The following is a 12,221-nucleotide window of genomic DNA, read 5'->3' on the forward strand; positions in this document are numbered from 1 at the left end:
GCGCTGGAGGACCGGGCCCACACACCAGTCCCCGGGTACCGCCGCGCGCGCCCCACAGGGGCCAGGCCCCGCACCCTCCGGCCAGCTTCCTTTGCTCAGGGCTGCCGTGACGGGAACACCTCCCCTTCTTAAGCCCAGGCCCCGCCCTTTCCGGTGCACAGCTCAGCCCCCTCTTGAATCCTCACCTTTCAACTATCCGCCCCGCCTCTTTGTCATCTCAGGCTCGTTTTGCCCCGGAGTCTTTTCGAAAGGGGATATTACGTAAGCACGTCTCGGCGTGAGACGGCGATATTCCGGCGTGTTTTAGAGCTTCCGGTGGTGGATGTTGATGTCCTGTGTTTGACGCGGTGTTGGGGTCTTGCAGAGCAGCTCCGGGGGTGTCCGGAGGAATTCCAGTGTCTGCAGCGGTAACCTTATCAGCCCGCCAAGATGGCGATGCAAGCGGCCAAGAGGGCGAACGTGAGTATCGGGGCCTTCTGCCAAAGAGGGGGAGGACTTCGCTGTTGGACTTTCTCAACGGCGTGGCGCTGTGTATCTTGCCCTTCCTCGGTCCCCGGGCCAGGGTAGCCCACAATTTGCTATCTTATCACTGGGGGTTCCATCTTAGCCCCATCCTCACGGATATGCTCCCTGAGCCACGTTTCCGCGTCCACTCCTTTTGAGAGTTCTCTCGGTCTTTTATTCTGGTGTCAGCGATAGTGTTAATCCTACAGCCTTTGTTGCTTGATCTGCACCTGCGAACTGACGACAGGATCTTCACCCAAAAGTCAAAAGCGCAGACGAGTCTCCAGTAAATAACCTAATAGCTCACAGGCAACCAGAGCCTGGGATTCTCCTCAAGTCATGGAGCTTTGTGGATCCTTGATTAATGTTTTAACTCAGTGTTTTTGAGCACCGACTATATACCAAAACTGCGATAAGAAACAACTGAGAAGTTATATTTATTGAATACCTACTTTGTGCCTGACATAGTTTACACATTGTGGATACAACAGTGAATAAAAGCGTTCTTCTGTTTACATTCTGTTAAAGAGTGGGGTGTTATATGGGAACCTAAGAAAAATAGTCCCAGGGAGTTGGTAGGTCAGCCATAAGGCTGAGAGATATAGTGTAATGAACACATAATTAGATATGGTGAGATGCAGAATTTTGGTAACCTTGATGATCATCTTAGCGGATGAAAAGTTGGTTGCAGTGGGATGAAAAGAGGATGAAAGTTAAGAAAATGGAGACAGCTGTTTCCACAAGTTTTCATGTCAATAGGAAGCAGAGAGATTGGATGATGGTTGATATCTTCTCTCTTTCAAGATGTGTGATACGAGGTGTATTTGCATGCCAGAGAGAATGATTCAGTAGTGTGGGAGAAACTGATGATGTGGGAGAAAGATGAAGTAAGTTCAGGAGTTAAGGTTTTGAATAGATGAAGGTTGGCATAATAATGAGAGGGAGAGGGGTGGATATGGATGAATTTAGATTGATGGGTTTAGTGATATGACTATAAGGTACTTACCATTTAGTCATATATTTTTCAATAAGGAAGAGCCAAGATCATCTCCTGAGATGGGCAGGGAAGAGGTTACCGCCCAACTCAGATGTTAGAAGGAGTGGTGGTGGTAAGGCTTGAGGAGAAAAGAGTAAGTGTGATACAGTGTCTTACAGAGTGAGAAAGCAGATGTACTAGAGACGTGTATTATAATTGGCAGTGCTGATTGTCTATTTGAAGGCAGTCTTGAATTTTAAATCTAAAACTTTATTATACTTATTTGTTTACCATTTGTCACTACTAGTTTGAGGGCAAGGAAGAAGTATCTTCTTTTTCTTTTTTTTTTTTTTAAGTTTATTTATTTATTTATTTATTTAGAGAGAGAGAGAGAGAGAGAGAAGGGAACCAGCACGGGAGGGGCAGAGAGAGGAGACAGGATCCAAAGCAGCCTCTGTGCTGACAGCAGAGAGCCTGATGTGGGGTTTGAACTCATGAACCTTGAGATCATGACCTGAGCCAAAGTCCACTGCTTAACCAATTGAGCCACCCAGTGCCCCTCCTCTTTTTCCTTTTATACAGCACTTAGTTTAATGTCTGAAATAGTTGCCACCTTAATAGTTTTGAGCAAATTAATATCCAATGTGTAGTTGAATATGTTAATAACACAGGAGTGAACCCTGGATGGGAGATGTGGAAACCATGTGTTGTCGTTAAGAGACCAAAGAGAATGTGGACTTAAGGACAGTATACAAAGGTAAAGAAAAGTCTGGGGGCGCCCGGGTGGCTGAGTCGGTTAAGTGTTCGACTTGATTTCATTTCAGGTCGTGACCTCGTGGTTCAGGGGCTCTATGCTGATAGTGCGGAGCCTGCTTGCAATTCTCTCTCCCTCTCTCTCTGCCACCCCCCCCCCATAAATAAATAAATAAACTTAAAAGAAAAGTCTAAAAGTAAAATTCTGTTGAAGAGCATATGTTAATGACAAGAATGAGAAGAACTAGCCAGACAGTTAGGGGGAAGCCAAGGAAATAGTGTCATTGTTGTCAAGAAAGTAATAGTCAACAGTGTCAGAAGCCCCAGAGAAGTTAAGTGTGATGAGAATTGAACACTGCAGTGAAGAGGTCTTAGTGAATAAGAGCATTTCGTCATAGTGCTGGGGTGGAAGCTAGGTTGTGGTACGTTGGTGTGTATCAGTGAAGGAAAGAATATGAAGTAGTGAGTACAAACTTTATCTTTCCAGATGCTTGACTGAGAGGGGAAAAAAAACAAAATAGGATAATAAGTAGAGAGCTAATAAGTTCAGGGAAGGCAGAAACCGTGTCTTTTTTCCTTCACTGTTCAATCCTAATACCTAGCCTGGTATATACAAAAGGAAGGTGCTCAGTAAATATTGATGAATGAACAACGAGGGATCCAAATAAGTATTTAGTTTTGTGTAACAGTTGGCAGGACATAAGCAGCTGCTCATTGGAGGAATAGAAGAAGGTCATAGTGAAGGGAACACTAAATTCAAGAGGGAGAAGATATCATTAATGTAACAGGTTCTTAAAAAGACCAGATAAGAGTCATCAGTGGGAGTTTTATTGTGTAAGAAACAGGAAGAGTTCCCTTCATTCCCCTATGTGTCTAAGGCATTGTGGACTTTTAAATGAGGTTGGAGGGGCGCCTGGGTGGTGCAGTCGGTTAAGCGTCCGACTTCAGCCAGGTCACGATCTCACGGTCCGGGAGTTCGAGCCCCGCGTCAGGCTCTGGGCTGACAGCTCGGAGCCTGGAGCCTGTTTCCGATTCTGTGTCTCCCTCTCTCTCTGCCCCTCCCCCGTTCATGCTCTGTCTCTCTCTGTCCCAAAAATAAATAAACGTTGAAAAAAAAAAAATTTAAATGAGGTTGGAAATCCGTGTTTAACTGCACTGCCTGAAAGCGTACTCCCTAAAATGAGAGCCCAGTTGATTTTCTGAAAAGCATGCTATTTTCAGAAAATAATTTCAGATTATAATTCTTATTATTTTTTAATAATTCTTATTCTTGACTATTATGTTTTTTTTGTTGTGTTTTTGTTTTACTGTGAGAATTTATAATTATGAGAAGTTTATTTTAGGTGGTAGCACTCCTGCCCCTGATTACAATAATAGTACGTATTTCTCATTTTAGATTCGACTTCCACCTGAAGTAAATCGGATTTTATACATAAGAAATTTGCCGTACAAAATCACAGCTGAAGAAATGTATGATATATTTGGAAAATATGGACCTATTCGTCAAATTCGAGTGTGAGTCTTACTGAGACTTTTGAAATGTCATTTCAGGAAAATGATTGTATAATCTCAATTATAGCTGACAACAGGGTCTAACCAAGAGCCTAGAGACTAAATAGATTGGAATCTGAGAAATGAGATTTATTTATTTATTTATTTTGTATGGAAAAACATGAGACCCTCCTGATCCAGCTCAGTGAGAGCCAAGGATAGTAGTGAAATTAGAGAAGGCTTGAAGCAGTAATGAATGGTTTCAGGGGAATGGGTGGGAAAAGAAAGAACTAACATAACAGCGTAACTATTATTTGTAAAGTCAGAGACAATACTCTGTTTTTTTATGTCCATTAACTCTAATTTGCTTTGGTGTCTCCTTTACTCAGAATTTCTGAATAAACTAAGTAACAAGTAACTGAAAAAAATGATTTTTTTTTTCAACTACAGCTCTCTTTTTTCTTTTTCAGCTATAGCTTTCTGTTGAAATTTATTTATTTTTTTCTATTGAAGATTTAAAAGAGGGGAGAATAATTGCAACACGAATTCGTGTTTTAATCTAAAAATTGGTGTTCATATCTTCAAATGGTATTTATTGAACATCTACAAAATGCCATTTATTGTAACAGGTGCTTTTATTTCCATGACCAGTACTACAGCCCTGTGTGGAGTTGATACTCTGTTTCACAGGTGAGACTATTTTGAGGCCCATAGAGTACAAGTACCTTTCTAGATTCACACAGCTATTTAGTGATAAAACTTCTGATTCTAAACTGAATATTGACACTACTCAGATTCATAGCCACTGACACTCTACTTACCTAAGAGTCCATTTGGAAGGATTTCTTTTTATTTTTTTCCTTAAGTTTATTTCTTTATTTTTTAGTAATCTGTACACTCAGCATGATCCTTTTATCAAGAGTCTCATGCTCCCCCCGACTGAGCCAGCCAGGCACCCCTGACTATCTCTTTCTTAATAAATTTTCCTTAATGACCTGAGAGCTTCTTCTTGGCTTTTAACATTCTGAGAGATTTTTTTTCTTTCCTTTCTTTTTTTTGTTTTAAGAACTCTTTGAGATCTTGAGGACTGTCCTTTGAAATGATCACTGTCCCTCCAGAAAGTAAACCAAGTGCTAGCAATACATCATCATTGGTACTCAAGTAGGGATAGAAATGAAGTGTTATAGACTAGCCATTCTCTTTAGGAAGTCTCAGTCCTCTGGATATTTGGTGAAAGCTTTGGACCCTTTCTACAGAAGAATACAAAATTTTGCATATGATTTCAGGGGGTACATGAAACCTAGGTTAAGAAACCCTGTCCTAGACATGTAAGAATGTCATACAGAAGATCCCCTGACTTGGAGGTCAGGAAACAAGATTCTGCTTCAGGCCCTGTGACCCTGGACAAGGTGTCCCACTTTTTGGTTTTCTTACCCTCACATGTAAGGTAATCTAGTGCCTTTCAGTTTTTAACATGGAGGCAGTATGATAAATTTACTGAATCGGTTGTAAGACCTAAGTTCAGATACTAGCTGGACATTTGCTAGTTGCGTATAACTGGGCAAAATATTTAACCCCTCTGAGCTTCAATTACTTATGAAACACAATCTTCCTAACCTGTGTTCTTAAAGGAATTCTAGTAAGGATCAAATTAGATCATTCCTGTGAAAGCACTTTGTCATGGAGTATTTCCTTCTCGTGTGTGTTAGCCACCCCTCTCTATGCTCCCACAGCACCTTCTGTGAACATCTCCCAACAGGTGATTTTGTTGTTGTCTGTGTATTTCCTGGTCTCTCCTGCCAGCCTGTGAGCTCCTCTAGGGCAGGTACCATATATATTCTTTTCATTTTGTGTTGACAGCTGTTGTGCCTGATTCATGTTAAACACCCCAGTTATCTAAGTAAATGAATAATATAGAAAGTGGTTGTACTTGACTTTGAAAGTGTTATAAAATGTATTGATGATCCACAGTGAGATTGGAGAGAGTTTCAGAGAGCCAAGGTAAAAGGACAGATAATTAAGCAGTGGCATGTGTAGAAGGCTGCACAGTAGCTCAGGGCCTTTGTACTCTGCTCCCTCCATCTGGAATGATTGTCACCTGGCTCATCTCCTGTCTGGCTCCTCATTCTTCAGGTCTCAGCCTCATCGTCACCTTCTCAGAGAGGTTTACCCTGACCACCCTAGCTTTAAGTAATCCCCTGTCCTCCCATTCATCTCCGTCTACTTCCTTAATAAGATTTCTTGTCTGTAATTATTTCTTTATCTTTCTCCCACTTGAATAAAGGTCCTTGAAGGGAGGGATGATGCTTGTCTTTTTCACTGTTATAATTCCAGTGCCTGTCATACAGAAAGAACACAGTATATATTTTGTAAATTTGTATTTATTTTTTTGAGAGAGCAAGGGGAGGAGGAGCAGAGAGAGAGGGAGACAATCCCAAGCAGGCTGCACGCTGTCAGCACAGAGCGTGATGTGGGGCTCAAACTCACGAACAGTGAGATCGTGACCTGAGCTGAAATCAAAGAGTCCAACGCTTAATCAGCTGAGCCATCTAGGCACCCCAAGAACACAATATATATTTGTTGAATAAATTCATAAAAGTTTGGTGTGCAGGAACTTGGGTCTAAATTAATAGATTAAGAAACAGATGTTTTTCTGTTCCCTAGCTGTGTTCATGCTTTATCACATATTTGGCACCTAGCACTAGGGTGACCAACCTTCCCAGTTTGCCCAGGACCATGGTTTCTGGGATGTGGACTTTCAGTGCCAAAATCTGGACAGTCTTGGGCAAACTAGGATGATTGATCAGCCTACCTGGTATATAGCAGACACTTGGTGCTTTGAACTTTTTACTGCTTCTCTTCTATTTTTTTGAAAAAATTTTTAATGTTCATTTTTGAGAGAGGGAGAGAGAGCGTGAGCGGGGAAGGGGTGGAGACAGGATCTGAAGAGAGCTCTGTGCTGACAGCAGAGAACCTGATGCTGGGCTTTAACTCGTGAACCTCTAGATCATATCCTCAGCTGAAGCTGGATGCTTAACTGACTGAGCCACCCAGGTGCCCCTGGTGCATTGAACTTTTTAAAGCTCTTTCATACCTTTTACCTTTTTCGATTATTAAAATGTGTAAGGTGTAGGGCAGCTGATACAGCCTGATAACATTACTTGACACATGAAGCAGCCGAAGCTCAAGAGAGGTTGTCACATGATTAGGTTTTCTTATTCCTACTCTAAGATTTACCACCAATCAAGAGAATAATGTTGGCTCAGTGCCTACCCTACAGTAGGTATAAGTATATACTTTTAAAAACCAAAGTTACAATATGGTTAAGATACTAGGTTGTTAATTAGGAGCTGGGACACTTGAGATGAGAATCTTTAAAATGGGGTTAGTGCCCATCCCTATTCTAGTTCCTAAGATGTGAGAGGAAGAGATGCTTTTGTTTTGTTTTGTTTTGTTTTTTAGCTTCCGGGAGAAAGGATGTATGAGAGAATATGTGGGAGAAAGTAGACCTCCACTTTTCAAATGCTCATTAGCACTTGTTGGGTGCATGGTGTGAGAGTAAAATGAAATATAAGGTCTTCTTTGCCCAGTTAGCAAGAACTAAAATATTAAGGTTTTTTTATGTTTTTATTCCAAAGGGAAAATAGACATTTTGGCAAAATCTTTGGAGAAGTGTTTTTTTCTTTGGGTATTCCCCAACTTTCATAGCTAATGCATTGCTTCCCCCCCCCCCCCCCAGCTAATGCATTATTAAAAATTAAAAGTGAAAAGTTGGGGCACCTGTCTGGCTCAGTAGGAAGAGCATGTGATTCTGCACGTTGGTTGTAGAGATTACAAATAAACAAACAAACAAATTCGTTTTAAAAAGGTCCAGGGGCACCCTGGTGGCTCAGTTGGTTAAACCTCTGACTCTTGATTTCTGCTCAGGCCTTGATCTCGCGTGAGTTTGTGTGAGTTTGAGCCCCACATCAGACTCTGCGCTGACAGTGCAGAGCCTGCTTAGGATTCTCTCTCTCGTTTCTCTCTCTCTCTCTCTCTCTCTCTCTCAAAATAAATAAACTTAAAAAAAAGAAAACTTAAAGAGGTCCAAAAGTTGTTAGACTATCCCCAGAGAGTAAGGACTATTACAAAATCCCTCTGTAGCCTGACAGCCCGTAAGCATTCAGTGACACCGGCACCCTCCCACCGCCCCAGCACCCTGTATCTCTTCCTAACCCTTTTATAGGAAGCATAAACTGTGACCGGGGCCCAAGACTGTAGCCACATCCTAGGTCACATTTAAAGAGGTACCTCCCCTTCCCATGGCCTGCTACCTTTTCTTGACCCTCTGCAGGGACTATGGCAGACGGAGAGGCAGCCCACAGTCTTAAACCTTATTCCACAGTTGGCACTGGGTGGCTAGAACACAGATGGAAGGGTCCATCTTTATCACACTGGGAGCATAAGCTGAGTGGGACCTGTGCCCACTGCCCCCACTGACAAGCACATGGCCATCTGCTGCCTGCAGTTTGTTGCTCTTCACACTTCCCTTCCTCCCCGCCGAAGGAAGCTGGTGAGGTGAAGAGAGGAGGTGGCAAGGAAAACTTACACAAGCAGCAGCTCCGAATCCATGAGCAAGGTCCAGCTTCCACTCCCAGTGACCTTCCAGCATTCTCCTCTGGCAGGCAGATAATCCCAGCCATAAGCACACGCCCTCCCTCTGGTCTCTGCCAAAGCCGAGCCCTTCTCCCGAGCCAGACAGGGCTGTGTAATGCATGAAAGTGCATACATTATTAACGTATGTATGAAAAGCTGGGAGCTGACTACCACATTTTAGAAAGGCAGTGAGTGAATCTTCTAAGCGGGAGAAACCACGTTAACGCGACATTAGAGAACATCCTTTCCCAGCCATAAAGGATTAATGGCTGTCTGTTTTCCTAGATAGCATAATTTTGCCATCTTGGTAGGGGCTTCCCTCCAACCCCACCCCGCTCTACAGACACAAAATAGGTTTTATTTTTATGGATTTGGTAAACCTTAGTAGAATACTGCTCAGAAACATGGAGACGGGCTTGTCTTGGAGTATTGAAACTAATAGTGCGGTAAAAAATCAAAATCTTTAGAAACAAGGGACTAGTAACGGGGTAATTGTGGTAAATAACTTAAGTTTTCGTTCTGCTGCGTAAATGCACACTAAGAAAAACCTCATTCTAGACTTTGATGACTGACTAATAGGAGCCATCACCCCTAAGTACGGTACTTTTCAGCTTGAGACTGGGAACTGGTTCTTAGTATGGGAAGTAAGAAAGACTGGAACAGTGTACACGGAAGACCGTGACAGTTTCAAGCTGGTTCTTTGGCAGCTGCAGCAGTAGTCCCGACAGAGCAAGTTCAACCTGTAGCTGTTTTACTTCAAAACAAAACAAAAATTACCTCAATTCAAGAAATAGTAGGCTTATCCAACATACCTATCTATAATGTTTATTTCCTCTAATGGTGTTCAGGTTGATCTCAAAATACTTAAAACTTCACTTACTATCCCTAATCTTCTCTGGTTAGTGGTTTAAAAGACAGTTGTTATTCAGCTATCAATGCTCCCGTTAATTTTTTTCCCCACAGTAATTATTAGTTTATTTATAAAGAGAAAGTATTCCATAGCCCAGTATTCATGTTTCATAGTTCAGGAACACAGGACAGTGACAAAACTCCATGGAACTCAACCCAAAGAAATTCTTTATATTCTAAAATCACTTTGCAGTCTGCAAGATACCAGTCTTCTTCGTCCCTTTAAAATCTTCCATGGAATCGTAATTTCTGTAGAAATCTCCATATCCTTCTTTCTTGGTTTGGCCATAGCAAACTTAAAGAAAGCCACAACCCCCAGGGAATGCTCTCACATATGAAATCACAGGTGCTTGGCCAGAAGGCCTCATATCTGAGGTTTTGTCAAAGACTGGAAGTCATGGTAGTTATTCTCGACACCAACCTCAGACCTGTTGTCCTTCCTAACTCGGGTAAATGTGTATTTTAATTAAGTCTGATTTCACACTGCAGGGGGAACACACCTGAAACCAGAGGAACAGCTTATGTGGTCTATGAAGACATCTTTGATGCCAAAAACGCATGTGATCACCTTTCAGGATTCAATGTTTGTAACAGATACCTGGTGGTTTTGTACTATAATGCCAACAGGGTAAGTATTAGTCACTGTTCTCGTCACCCGGGGAGCCCATGTAAGAATTAGGGTACCGTGGGGTGGGCAGGTAGAGTGTACTGTGTGTTCTTTTCTGGCTAGTGCTGTTGGTGAAATTCATTTCACCTACAGGTCAGTAAGTTAACTTTGGTGCTTACCACATTTTCAGGCATTTCAGAAGATGGACACAAAAAAGAAGGAAGAACAGTTGAAGCTTCTCAAGGAGAAATACGGCATCAACACAGATCCACCAAAATAACGTTTTCTGCATTTTCATTTTGGACTAAAACCCATGAATAACCACCATCACCCTTTTTTGTTTTTAAATTAATACTGAATGTTGTGATTTCTTAATTGAGATTCAAAACAACCTGCTTGAGACTTTGATACCTGTTAGAATATGTTATGTGAATAAACTTGTAGCTTTTTGTAAAACATGTCAGTGTTTTGTCTTGAAATTTCCCCTCTTATTTGATCCCAGAAAAAAGACAAATCCGTAGTTGAACCATATCAAGAATTGTTTGATGGGGCGCCTGGGTGGCGCAGTCGGTTAAGCGTCCGACTTCAGCCAGGTCACGATCTCGCGGTCCGTGGGTCCCCGCGTCAGGCTCTGGGCTGATGGCTCAGAGCCTGGAGCCTGTTTCCGATTCTGTGTCTCTCTCTCTCTCGGCCCCTCCCCCGTTCATGCTCTGTCTCTCTCTGTCCCAAAAATAAATAAAAAACGTTGAAAAAAAATTAAAAAAAAAAAAATTGTTTGATGGTAGGTGGTCATAGATACCAAGCTTTTTTTCTTAATGTTTATTTATTTTTGAGACAGAGGGAGAGCACAAGTGGGAGAGGGGCAGAGAGAGAGAGAGAGAGGGAGGGAGGGAGACACAGAATCTGAAGCAGGCTCCAGGCTCTGAGCTGTCAGCCCAGAGCCTGACGTGGGGCTTGAACCCACAAACTGTGAGATCATGACCTGAGCAGAACTCAGATGCTTAACCAACTGAGCCACCCAGGTGCCCCAAGACCAAGCTTCTTTAGAGCAGAGACTTTTCTGTATTCTTAATGCCTCTGGTGTCCAGCCCAGTGCTTAACCATCGTGGGAAGTTTCTACAGCGCTGTCATTTATTGAATGTTAACAACTCAGTGAAGATAGGTATCTCCATTTTGCAGATAAGGAAACCAAAGCTCATTGTGTTGGTTGAATGAATAAAATGCTTACATAAAAAGTTGCTGTAACATCAACCAGTATTAACCACGCCAATACATTTGAATAATACTTGCTTTACAGTTAACACCTTTGTCAATATGGGTACCCTGTCCTTGAAACAGAAGTCAGTTCTATAAATGGCCATTCAGGTGACAGCACATTGTTAGAGATCTGAGGGCGAGCTTCTTGGGTAGTGGTATTGGTTGTTACATGTCTAAGACTGTATTGTGTAGTCTTTCCCTTTGGTTAACAAGTGTCTGTGAATATCTTGGACCTTCCCTCATAGTGTATCTTTGCCATAAATGGAGTATTTAATGCTTGTTCTTATATGCTCCCACAGCATGGAAATCGTATGGTTTTACATTCACCACAGCTTGGCAGCTTGGAAGATAACTGTAATTTTCTCTTTATAGTTTAGGCATGGCCAAATGGAAAAATGTGGACCGACTGTTTTGGATATAACTATAACCCCAAATCAATTTGAAGGGTATAAGCGCTGAATCATTTAAATGTACAAAAGTATCTACTTTACTTTTAAATGCATTTAGCTTTAAGAAAATATGCTGTTTTATACTTTGGGTACTGTCTTGCCAAAGCCTACTATTGAAAATGAAGAAATTACCCTTGTTTTTAATTACTGACTAATAATGCCAGTGCTTTTTGAAAGCACTATAAAAGAGGAGAAAGAATTATTTCTAAGAAGGGCAGGAGATCACAAAGGAGCCATAGCTTTAATTTTCTTATGAATGCTTTTATGAATTCCTTATCATTTGTGTAATGCATGGTGCCCCTTTAGGTATTTACTAATGTAAAATAATTTTCTGAAAGGCTTTTTGGTGGGCGCCTGGGTGGCTCAGTTGGTGAAGCATCTGACCAGCTCAGGCCGTGATCTTACAGTTCATGAATTTGAGCCCCATGTTGGACTCTGGAACCCACTTCAGATCAGCTGTCTCCCTCTGTCTCTGCCCCTCCCCATCTTGTGTGCTCTCTCTCTCTCTCTCTCATAAAAATAAATAACATTAAAGGCTTTTTGGTAAGGGGAAAACAGACTTACAGTGTGCTTGTGTCTACATGGCAGACTGGCTTGCCTCGAGGGCAGTTGTTTTAAGTTAATAACCAGGGGAAATTGC

At 41.9% G+C, this 12,221-nt stretch overlaps 1 protein-coding gene across 1 annotated transcript; it reads left to right on the plus strand.

The window, feature by feature from the left end:
• The first annotated feature begins 234 nt into the window (after nucleotides 1–234).
• On the plus strand, nucleotides 235–10,333 carry SF3B6 (splicing factor 3b subunit 6). Its single transcript, XM_030311557.1, has 4 exons — nucleotides 235–459; nucleotides 3,630–3,748; nucleotides 9,758–9,896; nucleotides 10,066–10,333. Exons 1-4 carry the CDS (start codon nucleotides 430–432, stop codon nucleotides 10,153–10,155), a joined length of 378 nt encoding a protein of 125 aa, XP_030167417.1. The 5' UTR covers nucleotides 235–429; the 3' UTR covers nucleotides 10,156–10,333.
• Nucleotides 10,334–12,221: the final 1,888 nt, after the last annotated feature.

Source organism: Lynx canadensis, chromosome A3, assembly GCF_007474595.2.
Source record: "Lynx canadensis isolate LIC74 chromosome A3, mLynCan4.pri.v2, whole genome shotgun sequence".
Lineage (NCBI taxonomy): Eukaryota > Metazoa > Chordata > Mammalia > Carnivora > Felidae > Lynx > Lynx canadensis.

What these genes read in the sequence shown, in the direction of transcription:
- SF3B6 (XM_030311557.1), top strand. Translation starts at nt 430, where the DNA reads ATGGCGATGCAAGCGGCCAAGAGGGCGAAC. An exon ending in AAGCGGCCAAGAGGGCGAAC is followed by an intron (nt 460 to 3,629) that starts GTGAGTATCGGG and finishes TTCTCATTTTAG; the next exon opens with ATTCGACTTCCACCTGAAGT. An exon ending in CCTATTCGTCAAATTCGAGT is followed by an intron (nt 3,749 to 9,757) that starts GTGAGTCTTACT and finishes TTCACACTGCAG; the next exon opens with GGGGAACACACCTGAAACCA.